Source organism: Phocoena sinus, chromosome 3 (genome assembly GCF_008692025.1).
Source record: "Phocoena sinus isolate mPhoSin1 chromosome 3, mPhoSin1.pri, whole genome shotgun sequence".
NCBI lineage: Eukaryota > Metazoa > Chordata > Mammalia > Artiodactyla > Phocoenidae > Phocoena > Phocoena sinus.
Genome location: NC_045765.1, coordinates 145,984,102 through 145,998,097, shown reverse-complemented (window position 1 = coordinate 145,998,097; position 13,996 = coordinate 145,984,102). Strand labels below are relative to the sequence as shown.

Below are 13,996 nucleotides of genomic sequence, written 5' to 3'. Positions count from 1 at the left end.
GGCTGTGGAAAATAAGTGGGCTGGCTTTGATGACAGTTAGCTAAATTTATAAAATACTCTTGCCAATTTTTCATATGGATTTCTGCTCTTGAACAAAGATGATAAAAATGTTTAAATAGTCAAACTAAGGAAATAACATCTTGGTGAATGTTTTTTGAATCATAAATTTTATTTTATTTTAAATAACTTTAACTACCTCAGCTGCTAATAAAATAAAAGCAGAAAGAACAGGCTGCCTTTTTTCCAGATTTAATTACAAAATTGTGTCTACAATAATTGACATAACCTGCTTCTTGTCCTTCACCCATCTCATCAAAAATTATTGCATCTTCCCTCAAATTGTATTTTTTGGATTCTTCTGTAAATATACTCATTTTGTCCTCATTCCTGGAGGCATCTTCATTTAAATCCATGCTTTAAAAAAGGAGAAGGGGTGCATATGTGAAGGCAAAATATTCTCTTGAAGCAAACAGATACAGAGTTGCTAGAAGAAGCTGATTGTAAACACAAGCTGCCTGGTTGGGAAGGGGAGGGCTGTTGACTTAGAGACGTGTGACAGCCTTGGGTGGATGGGCACATGCAAAGCCCTAACGGGCCCTTCTTCCTTGGCAGGGTCAGGACTGAGCCAGCGGAGGCGGAACTTCATCTTCCCCTTGGAACTCATTGTTTTGGTTCTCCTCCAAAAGCCTTCATCCAGATAAGAAGCCAATGACTGATTACATCTTTTTTTTTTTTTCCGGTACGTGGGCCTCTCACTGTTGTGGCCTCTCCCGTTGTGGAGCACAGGCTCTGGACGTGCAGGCTCAGCGGCCATGGCTCACGGGCCCAGCCACTCCGCGGCATGTGGGATCTTCCTGGACCGGGGCACGAACCCGCGTCCCCTGCATCGGCAGGCGGACTCTCAACCACTGCGCCACCAGGGAAGCCCCATCTTCTTGAATTTATACTTATGCAGCTCTTTGCTCCAAATGCACAATGCAAATTATATGTAAAATATAAATTATAAAAGATATTAAATTATAACTATATAAAAAGGGAAGACCAAAATGTCACAATGCTTAAATGTAGGTAAACATCCCAGCAAAAGGGTGAGCAGGACTTAGGTGAAGGGTTTGCCGGGCTCTCAGCCAGAAGCTGTTGGTGGGTGGTGGCCATGTGCGCAGCCCCCGTGAAATATGAGGGCTTTAACTGCTCCGCCTGAGATGGGAAGGAGACCACCATCACCACAAACTTCTTAGAGCCTTAACTCTTGATGACTTTCAGGCCTAGGAAGTTTGCAAAGTAAGGACTCAGCTTCTCATGCGAGTGCTCAGCCAATCTGCCAGACTGGCTCTTTGATAATACCTAATGTATTTTCAATGTCACTAGGAGAGGCAATTTTGACCCACCTTAGCAAATCCTGTCCTGAAATGAGGTCCCACAGTGTGGTCAGGAAAAAACTGCAAAAACTAGAAAGAGTGGGTGCACACAGAGAGAAAAAGGGAGGAAAGGGACAGGAAAGAGAAAAATAAAAGAAACTAAAAGGAAGTCACGCTCAAATCAAGCCTGTAAATTACTATTCCAAAATCCATAAAGAAATATAATATCAAGAAAGACAACAAAATAATTACAACGGGAGTTCACTCTGGATAAAATAAGTTTGCTAGGACAATGCTATGGAATGAATGTGTCCCCTTAAAATTCATATGTTGAAGCCCTAACCCCCCAGTGTCATGGTATTTGGAGGTGGCACATTTGGGAGGTAATTACGTCATGAAGGTAAGGTCCCCGTGACGGAACTGATGCCTTTATAAAAAGAAAAAGACACATGAGATGTGAGGATACAGAGAGAGGGTAGCCATCTACAAGCCAGGAAGAAGATTCTCACTAAGAACCGAATCTGCCAGCACCTTGATCTTAGAGTTCCCAGCCTCCAGAACTATGAGAAATACATGTTTGTTGTTGAAGCTACCCAGCCTATGGTATTTTGTGATAGCAGCCAAACTGACAGAGGTAGGCAGTCTGGCCTACTTTTTAAAATAAGCATGTTACTTACTGCCTTTGGGCCTTTTCACCTGGAAATCTCATAGGCACTTTAATTGAACTCATATAATCATAAACTCCTCTTGGGATCTGTTTCTTGTCACATGTTCCCTGTTTCAGTGAGTGACGCTACCATTTAGCCAGTTATGCGAAGGAGAACACGGGGGGGTCACCCTTCAACCCTTCCTCATGCACAAACCACTCTCTATCAAAAGGTAAATGGACTCAACCTTTAAGTTCAGTCTAGTACAGTTCCTAAATATGGCCACATTTTCATGGTTTTTCCATCTGTACCACCTTAGCTTTAGTTCAAGCCGCTATTATTACTTCCCTAGACCACTGCCAAGATCTTCTATCTCTTTTCCTTCCCTTCTAGTGTTTCTCCCACATGGAAATAGAACATTGACCCTAGTTAACTCCGGGGGAAAAGGGAAGGGAGTGGAGTGAGGCAGTGCTCTTCAAGTGTATTCGTGAAATTTCTTACTCTTTAAAAATGAAGATTGAAACAAACATGACATCATAAGATCTGATGAAGTTGAGCGGTTGATTTACAGGAATTTGTTATTGCAGTCTCCTTTTTGCTGGGGCCTCTGTAATATTTTCCCGTGAAAAAGTGTAAAACTAGAATAACACGATAACAAAATAAAATAAAGTAAAATAAAATAAAATGATTGCTACTACCTGTGTGTAACCTTGGGAATCAATGGGAATCAATTGATGGGAATCAATGTGGTAATAAGTTTCTTAACATTTGGTATAAGTATGTTACTTTTTGAACCTAGAAATTCCATCTACAAATTAAAATTTAATGAGATCATTCTTTACATGGGCCCAAAGATGCTCATCAGAGGATGACGATCAATAAGGAACCGGCTAAGGGAATTTTGTTTTGTCTTGCCAGTGAAATATAATGTATCCACAAAAATGATAGCTATGGAGACTGAATAACACATGGAATGGTACCCACGTTATGACGTTAAGTGAAAACATGTGTATATGTACATAAAAACATCCATATGCACACAACTATATACATCTATGATGAGAGAAAATAATATTGAAAGGCAATAAAGCAAAGTACCAAAGTGCATGTATGTTAGGGTGGTGACTTTAATTTTTCAGTAACATATTTAACTTAGTTTTATAATATAGAAAGTTTTAACTTAAAGGAAATAAAAATACATCATTGAATGATTCAGTGTTTCGGGCAGTCTTCCATCTTTATATTTAGCAGTGAGTGTCTTATGTGAATATTAACATTTCATTCTCTATGTCGGAGAGCGTGAAGGTAGATATGCCGTCATCTTTCTCTGCCAGAATTAAGAGAGCTCACTGCCACTCCAATAGATAGCACGGCTGAAACTCAAGTAAGCACTATGATAGCTTCTGTTAAGGTTTAATAACCAGAGTGACATTTGCCCAAGTCAGGCAGAGATGCTCCTGAAGGATCAGGTTGTATCAAAGCCAAACGCCCGCGGTTTGGTAAGGCTGTTTCATTTCCTTGCTAAATACGAATATATCTTTATGATCACTGCACAAATCAGCCATTTATATTGTATTTCCCACGCTCTGAAATACTACACAAGCAATGCAAAGGGTCCGGCCCATGCTGAAATAGAAGGGGGTGTAGGGTGGATAATCTGGTGTTTCTCTGAGAAGGCCCTGCTCAGGCAGGACTGGCTGAGTTTCTGTCCGTGGTGTCCTGGATGGAATAAATGATTTAAACTTAAAGCTTAAACCTGTACGTCACTGCAAAAAAGAGAACAAAAGGGATGCAAAATCGTAAAAGTATTTGTGAACTACAGTCCCGATGACCTCATTTTCCTCCCAACTTCTCCTCAGGGAAATATTTTTCACCTACTTATTTTCTGCTTAAATTGCTTTTGCTTCTCAGCAAAAAGATCCCAGCCCTCATGGGCAGCACTGGGAAGAGCAGGGCTGACTCTTACTGATGCCCTTTACGGCTGCTGCCAGATTTGACCTAGACAGATTTCCAGAGGTTCAGGATTTTCAAGATGTCACACAGTTTGAAATGAACATAGGATTCCTGTGATTTCTAAAAGGGAGCTCTTGGTTTTCTATACTGAAGGAGGGAAAGAAAGAAATCAGTAATACGAAAATTGTTCACAAGGCTGATGGGCCACGACTCAATGTCTGTCCCTGGATCTCTTTCCACGACTACTTCCTGGGGGGTGGGGGTGGGCGGGTGGAAGGAGCAAGTGAACAAATGGAGCAAAGTACACGGGAGGGAAGCCAGGGAGGTGGAGGCTGTGCTCTCCTGACCCCTTCTCTCCATCACTTTGATTCCCTTTGCTACATTGCTGATTCTGGCACTTCAGCCAATAGCTGTCCTAGTTTTATAGGCAGCAGTAACAATAGAGGCAGAAAGTTCCCGAACAGACTTGGACAGGATCCAAAAGGAGAAAGAGAGACCGAGTCTACTATTAAAGCCCCCAAATGAGTGAAGAGCCCCAAGTACCAGAACAGCCCCGACTCCTGCCCCCAGAGGCCCCAGAAATGTTCATCTAGCACTGCAGCCACAAGAGTCCGCACTCTACAAGCACATACTCCTTTACAGTTCCCAGCCTCTCTCTGCAGTTGGATTGTGCCCGCAGGGCTGAGGCCAACCAATGAAACATGAGCAGAAGTGGTTGGCGTCACTCCAGGCCAAGGCCGTTATTAAGGGCCAGTCAGCCTCTTCAATTTCTCCCTTCCCCTGTGGGGCAATTTCAGATGTCTCAGCTACAAGATGAAGCAGGGACATCTAATCTGTGCCAGATTTAGACTGGGTTAAAAATAAACCTTCATTGTGTTCTTAAGATTTTGTTTTCTTTGTTACCATAGCAGAACTTGTCCCATCCTGACACACTTGACAGCAAAGGAACCTCTCCAATGCTTGATTTACGAGAGAAAACTGTTTTTCTTGTAGCTATGAAAAACTGGTAAATTGGAGACAGAAGAACACTGGGCTAGGAATTAAGAGAGACGGTTATGGTCTGGATTTGGCCATGATTTAAAGGATACCTATGGTGGGTGGTTTGACTTTTGTGGTCCTCAGGTCCTCAACCAGAGAAGTTATAAACCTTTCTGGTCTGCTTTTTTTAAAAAGACATGTAACCCTTCCTGCAAACAAAACCTTTCATGAAGCACAGTATGTAAAACTGATAAAAGGAAAAGGGCGTCTTTCTTTAGACCATGACCAACACATTTACTCCCCATAGAGGCCCCTGGGCCATCTTTGTGGAACCCTGCAGGCCTAGGGGCGAGAGTGCAAACTGCTGGCTTAAACTTCCTCCACGGCCTATTCGGAAGCTGACGTGGATTCATAGAGAGAGGAGCTGTTCTCACCCGTCCCACACGTTACACTGCATTCTGTCCAGCGGCCATACTGCCAGAAATACACCAGCTTTTCCACGTCATTGTCAAGGCCATCTTTCCGGATTGTGTACTCATACTTGATGCCAGGGTTAGTCACCTGGAATAGAAGCTAAAGGACAAGAGCGGGGTCATGTCAAAGTCTGTTGTGACTTTATACTGCAAACCACAGTCATATAAAAATACTGTACAATGTCCATCATCTTGAAGTAGTCATGGAGGTGTGCACTGGAATACATACCATTACATAAATAGCTCTACTTCCACCTGCATGTCTACATATGTCTATAGTTAATCTGCTCCTATTCTATTATTTCTTGACTGAATTCTCATGGGTATTCATGGGAGGCCTAATCATACGGGAATTACTCTGAGGGAATGACCAGAGTGCCCTTTCCAACAATAGGCTGGTAGGTCACCTTGTGCCCTTGCGTACGTACTAACTTTGTGGTTATGGGTAAGTTACTTAATCTCTTTGTGCCTTACTTTCCCCATCTACAAAGTGAGGATAATCATAGCATGACTAATAGGGTGCTTTTAAGGGTTAAACAAACGAAAGTAATGTGACTAGATATGATTAGATCGGTGTTGGCATATAGCTAGCACTCAGTAAACAGTAACTTTTGTTGCCGTTGTTGCTGCTTTATGGTGCCCTTCTCTAGCTCTCAGGCTGATTAGTTTTCTTGAAAGCATATAGTTCTGGGATTAAAATGGTCGTGGGTTTTAGCCAAGGCATAAAATTGGAGACAGAATTTGGGACCCTCCCCTCACTTCCCTCTCATGCAGGCAATCTACTTACCACATGTTTGAAATGGATTAATCTCACACTTAGAGGTGGTAGACTGGTTGCTCCATGGGGCGGGCCTATAAGATGTAAGGTCTCCTGACATTTACGGATCATAGCTGTCAAGCATTGACCTCCAGCTTCTGTGAATGCTCTGATCTCTGGCTCAGAAATGACTTCCTTCTAACTGCTGAGTTATAGCTAGATGTGACTGTCTTGGGCCATCCATCAGCCCCAACCTGCCTTGCTCTGCTGCTATAATTACCCCGCTCCTTTTCTACAGTTCTTTGCTAGTATGAAAGACAAATCACTTGTGCCTTTGAAGAGCACATGCTACATCTTTACCCCTCTCTTCTCCAGGAGTTTCACGAAGTCAGACCTTTTGCCTGAGGACAACCGCATGATAACATGTGAAAGAACCATGTCAGTTCATCACCACTGCTGGAAAGCTGTTTGGAAACTCATGCCAGGCTGACATAGACTGGTAGCATCCCTTTTATACCTGAGGAACACACACTCTGAAATAAATAGCCTGTCAACTATACTGGAAACTAAATTCAACAGATGATTTTAGGGCCCGTGGCATTTCATCACAAGGGTTTTGCCAATTTTAGGCAATAAAGGATTAGCAGCATAAACTAATATCTCACTTCCCTCCCTGTTCCTTGCTAAGAGAAGGTTTAAGGATTTTTTTGTGTGTGTGGTACACGGGCCTCTCAGTGTTGTGGCCTCTCCCGTTGTGGAGCACAGGCTCCGGATGCACAGGCTCAGCGGCCATGGCTCATGGGCCCAGCCGCTCCGCGGCATGTGGGATCCTCCCGGACCGGGGCACGAACCCGCGTCCCCTGCATCGGCAGGCGGACTCTCAACCACTGCGCCACCAGGGAAGCCCCTAAGGATTCTTAATGAATATCCCCTAGCAAACACCTTGGTAAAGAAAATTAGAAAGATCCTAACTAGTGCACACGTCAGCAGTTTCCTTTGCTTCTGCGTTACCTGGATCCACACTGACTCATTGGTGGGACCTGTGGCCATCAGTTTCTCCAGGTCTCCTTTCCTGTCGTATTGAAAGACGGTCCCTGCCAGCTTGTAGTTCCCATTCCACTGGATAATAAATCCTCCATTGAGGTAATATTTTTCAGGGTCTTCACTCCTGATGGCCAGAAAGTTTCCAGCTCCCTCAACCTCCATTACCCGTATGTCCCTGGCTCCTTTTGGAATCAGTCCGACGTCAACATAACCTAAGGAGAGAAGAGAGGCATGCAAGCTTAGCTGAACAAACACAGTCTGTTTCTGACTCAACATCCATCCCCTTCCCAGCATCTCCATCAGTTTAGTGCCCTTGTCTTCCTGCTGGGTGGTTACTGGGACTGGCAGATGCACTAATTACGGGGAACTTTAAAAGCTTGGCCATGAGTAGAGTTCTCAGGAGCCTTGTGACTCATTATGTAATCAGTTTCATGAGAGGAGAGGTGAAATAAATGCAGATTGAACTCTGAACATTTTGTGGTTGATCCAGCATTTATTTTTCTGTGATTTTCTGTTGACAGTTCAAACTGTTACAGCCCCTAGCCAGCTTCCCATTAGCATTTCTGCTTCTGCATTTGTTGCTATTGGATTAATCTCCCTAAACATTGCAGTGGCTACATCCTTTCGCTCACCCTCATTGCCTGAAAATTAAAGACAGACCTTAGAAGTAATTTAATCGTAGCTTAAATTCATTAAGAGAATTCTGGAGGGAATCTTGGATTGATTGCCACCTGGCACTCTTGAATACAGCTTGTGATGAGAAACTCAGCTCTGAGCACAGCTTTTTATATTGTTGGACAATTATATTCATTAGAAAGGGGTTTTTTTTTCACATTTTTTCTTACATTTTGATGAAACATAAACTTATGTTGTTCTCATGTGTTCTAATCCAACATTCTGGAAAAGCACAGAGGACATCTACTTAAAGACCATGATCAATTCTAGCTACAGTCTTATCCTTGCTTATTGGTTGTTACGGTAGGAGACCTACTGGGGAGAAATAGAATGAACACATAATGGCTTCCTCTCTTTGCCAGGCTCTAGGCTAAGCCTTTTATGCATTCATTCTGTTTATGCTTCAAATGAACCGTCATCTCATAGCTGTGATAGAATGGAAAGACGCTGGGGCTGGCATTGGGCAAGGAGTACTGGGGCATGGGAGTCAGACATCCGATTCTAGTTTCTACACTGCCACGAACGAGCTCCATGATGTCCATTGACTTATCTAACTTCTTTGAATGTCATCTGCACAATGAAGGACGTTGAATGAGATGATGTCTGACATCCCTCCCAGCTAAATTTTCTCTGTTCCTTTACCTTTTCCATACAAAACTTGATTTTAAGACCTTGATCATTTTCCACTGGATATACACAAAGGTTTTTTTTGACTAACAAACACACCCTCATCTCTGTCACCTAAAAGTGCCCTGACTGCCCTCTTTCCCTCAGACATTAACATAGCATGGGATCCTAGGAATTAAAACCCACGTCTGGCCAGCAGGAACGATTTACTCAGAAGCTGGGTACAGGCCACAACCTCAGCTCTATTTTTTCGAACTGGCAGCTCCCATCCAAAGGAGTGATGTATGGGGCCTGAAGTACTTGATTAAATTCCACTGGGCCCTCACACACTTGCCTGAGACAGCTCATTGAAACTATTAGGTTACAACTAGCTCAGGAAAAATATTTAATCACATGTAATGGAGGGTGATGTAATTGTTTAAAATGCCTGTGGAGCATTGCTCCCTGCAGCATAGCAGAGCTTCTCATAGCAGAGCTCACGCATAAAGTCAACTAGCATTAAAGAATATGGCAACCACCATATGCCTTGTTTAAAAACAAACAAAAAACCAAGCCAAAACAAAAAACAGTGAGAACTAGATGAGGAAAAAACCCAAAAGAGTTTGCCTTTTACCTTCCACTTAAGAAAATCTAAAATTAGAAATATTTTGTGTAGATTCTGTCTTATCAAAAGGCGAAGTATATCAAATTTAAAATAAAAGCTTTCCTTGAATATAATTGCTGCTTCCGAACAGTTTGTAGAAAGAAGATGTAAACGGAGGCAGATTTAGCCATGAGCAAAAGCAATACATATTTGTAATATATTTTTGCAAAAGAATACCTAAAAGGAGCCCAAAAGATAAAATTGTGGTGTTTGGAGTCGAAAAGAACCATAACATAGCCACCAGACTCCTTTACACATGACAAAATAAGCCACAAAAGAGAGGAGTATAAAATGAAAAGTAAAAGTTTCCATTTCCCTCCACCCAGGGTCCTATGTCCCAAAGATAATTACAGTTAATAGTTTCTTGGATTCTCTTCCAAAACCTTTCTTTGCATGTATAAACACACATACACATACTTTTTTAAACAAGTGAGATCATACTATGTGAACTATTTTAACTATTGCTTTTTAAATTTAATATACCTTCCATATCTTTCCACATTTTTTTAGCATTTCAACAACTGCCAAAATGACATAAACCCATTTATTTAATAAGCCAACTGTTAATGGACGTTTAGGTGGAAGGGAATGACCATCAATCTCTTTATCCATAAAATGAGGAAACTGAGTTCCCAAGAGAGGAAGAAATCTATGCCATCACATGGCCACACACACACGCACACACACACACACACGCGCGCACACACACACACACACACCTCTATAACCAGGCTTTGCTAACCAACTCCTAATACAGCATTTTTAATGAAAAAATGTGATTGGTAGAACAGAGATGAAAAAAAATCCCCTTGAATGTCTCATCCTCATGGGTCTTCTTTACAGAAATGAGAATCATATTAAAAAGTTTTAGGGGGTGAAGGGTCATTGAGACATTGATTCTATGTCAAGGTCAGATTTTCAGGGTTGGTAAGAATATCTCCAAAGTATTAAGAACGATGAATATATTCATTCAGTAAATCAGTTTTCTTCCGTTTTCCTCAGTAAACACGATTCTTTTGCACCAGTGTTGGGGGAAGTGGAAAACATAATCTTGACCTCAAAGAAGGAGCCTCTAGGCCCAGGGAGACCACCTGGAGAAACCATCCCACTACTGAGTCTTGAACACCTTGAGCTAAAAGAATATTCAGGGCCTTTGAGGATGGAGCAGAAGACTGGTCTCACTTCTGAAGACATATCACAAGAGTGACAATGGATTATTGGTGCTAATATGCGTCTTATTCAACTATTCTAAAAAAAGGATTTACCCACTGGCATATTTGGTTTCTAGTCTGTCACTTCAAATAAAAATGTGTTTATAAAGAGGTCATACTGTTAACCCAGGCAATTTAACTACAACTACCAGCTTGTCTTTTTTTTTTTTTTTTTATGATCTGTGCTGTCAGTGTGTGGCGAGCAAGACCATTCTCACTGCAGGCCAAGATGCCATGGTTTCTGTGAGGGGGCTCCTGGGAAAGACAGATCCATCTTCTGAAGCCTGGCTTGACAGCAGTGACACATTGCTGTCTGGTTCAGATCCAAAACTGCATTTGACCTGCTCACAAATCACAGTGAGGAAGAGCTACGTACAGATACATTCGCCAGGCAGATGTACTGAGAATTAAACTGCCCTGGATTTGGAGTTTTAGCCTCAAAATTATTTCAAAAGAGGGTTGTAAGGGGTCTGGAGTCTTGGAACACATTGTGAGCAACCATAATCCTCTTGCTGGAAACTAGTGGAAACATAGCAGAGGGAATAGACACCGACAGGGGCTTCCTGACCCTAAATGCTTCCTCACAGCCCTGAGCCCTGGAGGTCTTTCAGCTCTTTTGATGGGAAAACTCCCGTGTAAAGTGTCCAGTCACTCTCCCTACCCCTTCCAACTCAAGGTTTCCTGGAGAGCATGACATAGGACAGTCTCCAAGTAAGGTGGTATTTTGGTAAACATGGTTTCATGTCCTCTCTTATCATTATGTCCTACCTTCTGCCTCTGGTTCTGTCTCTGGAATGTTTTCTTACATGATTCTCATCCCTTTTACATGAACTTCTTTAGTCCAGGCCCTTATCTCCTGAACCTGGGTTAATGTTCGGGTTCCCAGCACTGGGCTCTCCTATTCTGGGCAACTTTGTATGTTGCTGGCAAACTAGTCTTTCTATGACACTGACCTCCTTAGGTCATTCACCCTCCCTAAAATCTTAGAAAGGTCCCTATTTTCTCTTGAATCTACAGCAAAGAAATTGAACCTTACGGAACAGCCTAGGAGCAACTCTGAGTCATGAAGTCGTATCATTTCTTCCTAAAAGGGTCTCATGTCCCACCGCCCAGACTTGTATAGACCCTACACCCACACTGCGGCCACAGCCCTCCAACCTGTGCTGTGAGTGTTCTTAATGGGTTCCATTCGTTCATGATCATTTTCATTTTGTCACAGAGCCTAGGGAGCCGCAAGCAAAAGTCCAGAACATGCCTCATTATGGGATTAAGATGGTAATTTTAGCATAATTTGTAATTGTTGTCAATTCCTAACTCTATATGAATTTAATCTTTTGACCATAAAGATCAGTGGCAGAGTCTAGGGAGCTACAGCCGGAAGAACTAAGCACATAAACACGCAGAATCAGTAAGTAGATGGGATCCAGGTGGTCAGGTACACACATAATTCCAGGGAGCTGCTGCTTTTACTCCATTTCAGGGATCTCCTATTCTAAAGATATGGATACTGGCAGCAAGAGTTGAAAAACAGGGACATTGTGTCTTTCCTCTGCTTTTTAGATTATAGACTTTTTTTTTTCAACATGCTGAATTGTAAAAGTGAAAAACTGTACGTGAGATATATCAGACAGTGGAAATTGAATTAACTTCTTGTGCCAAAAGACTTAAAATTACTATGTGCATCAAATCTACTCAATAGGTATACAAACGTATCATTTAAAATATAAAATTAAAGGTGAATTTTATACGGTAACTGTTCTAGTTCCATAAAAAGATTTCAAACAAAAGTTGCACACATTCTGGTTATGATTAAATAAAAGAGGTAGGAATCAAGGCTGGTGGTTTGGGCACTGAGTTAAGTGACACAATAAGTCGTAGGAGAGTTCCAGAATGCTCAGAGAATGTGGTCCCTTGTTCCCAGCATCAAAACAAAGCAGGCCAGTGTGAATAAGACCAGGACTTGATTCAGTGGTCAGAGGGCCTGGCATTGGTGAGGTCTAGAGAAGCCAATTAAGGCCAGAGGAGTCTAGAGTGGTAGTTTTAGGAAGTCAATAGATTAAGTCCAAATTCTGGTGATGTGTGCTAGGGAAAAATAGGTCATTTAATGACCACACCCGATACTCAGGGGCATACTCAGTAACTTCATCCCGGGTGTTAAGCAAGTCTAGAAGGGAGGTGCCCCACTATATCTGACTTCCACCCTAGGCATCACCCCAGCCCCAGCGTGGGTTACTGCCCCATCCCCTCTGGCTCTACCTGGGTGGTGCCCCCTGGCCACCCTATTTCCAGTACCTCCATTCCTTGGAATTTAGAGAATTAACAACCAGATCCCCCCACCTCCCCAAAGCAGCGTGAAGCAATGGCTAGTGGGAGCTGGTGTGTATTCTCAACGCCTTCCCTCCTGGGCGGGAAAACTTTGGAAGCATAACTTCTACACTGGCTCCTATATAATAACTGGCTTAATGACACTCCCTTTCTGGCTGCCTCCCTTTCTCTGTTTCACTGCCTCCAATGCCCTACTGGTGTTTCCCAGGATTCTCCGACCTCCATACAAACTAATGGTACCTGAATCCTTGTCTCAGGGTATCTCTTGGGGAGGAGGGGACGAGGGGGACTGAAGTAAGATGATCTCAGTTGTCTTCATCATCTCCAGGCCTAACTTAGCCTCCTCCCAAGATGCCTTCAGCAACTGCTGGTGCCAAGGGATCATGGGAACTGTCTTTACTGAAGACAGTCTGCGGGGTCACAGCTGATTTGGGATGAAGATGGGCTCTCCATGCCCCGAGGATTATCAACAGCCCAAAGATGCACAAGGAAGAAACCTCGAAAAAGGTAATCATGGGAAAGGAATAGTACGATGTGAGTAAGGAGGGCATGTTAGGTGGGAGAAGCCACTTGGAGAGCCTTAAGGCACCACTGGCTGGGACTCCCTTACAGGGAGGAACTGGGAATAAGAGCAAATTGAAGCAACCCTGCCTCGCCTCTCCTCTGGTCCTGAAGCTACACCCCAACTCTTCTGCCTTTAAACCCACTGTTGGCTTCTCTGCCCTCAGTTACAGAACCTGCTCCTAGGTCTCCACCCTCCTCAGCCAGCTCTTCGTCCCTTCTCTCCCCCAGGTCTCGGTCCATTGGCCTTCAGCCCTGGATCCTCTCCAGCGATCACACATTTTTTTTTTTTTTTTTTTGCAGTACGTGGGCCTCTCACTGTTGTGGCCTCTCCCTCTGCGGAGCACAGGCTCTGGATGCGCAGGCTCAGCGGCCATGGCTCATGGGCCCAGCCGCTCTGCGGCACGTGGGATCTTCCCGGACCGGGGCACGAACCCGTATCCCCTGCATCGGCAGGCGGACTCTCAACCACTGCGCCGCCAGGGAAGCCCGGACCACACTCTTAAACCTGGTCCTGTGCACAGCCACTAAGCCATCTTAGATCCCTAGTGCAATGTGATGCTTCCTGTAATTGCTTAGCATTCAACCCCTTTCCTAAAACTGCCAAGGAAGCTTTATCTCTTTGTAGTGAAGGCTATACCCATTTTGAATTCTGTGAAAGTCACAATCTGCTTAAAAAGAGTAACACTCCATCTTGACCTTCATTCTCAGTCCCCTGCCACCTCAATTATTTATGTGTTTATT

The 13,996-nt window shown here is 43.3% G+C and overlaps 1 protein-coding gene across 2 annotated transcripts in view; it reads right to left on the bottom strand.

Annotated features, from left to right (window-relative positions):
• The window catches only part of ADAMTS12 (ADAM metallopeptidase with thrombospondin type 1 motif 12), a 394,308-nt gene that overhangs the window by 115,073 nt on the left and 265,239 nt on the right, over positions 1-13,996 (bottom strand). For both annotated transcript variants that reach the window (XM_032628621.1, XM_032628622.1), the window contains 2 exons: positions 7,178-7,422; positions 5,371-5,509 (listed from right to left, as the gene is read on the bottom strand). In XM_032628621.1, the coding sequence (XP_032484512.1) occupies positions 5,371-5,509; positions 7,178-7,422 (384 nt within the window). The remainder of the gene's footprint in view (positions 1-5,370; positions 5,510-7,177; positions 7,423-13,996) is intronic.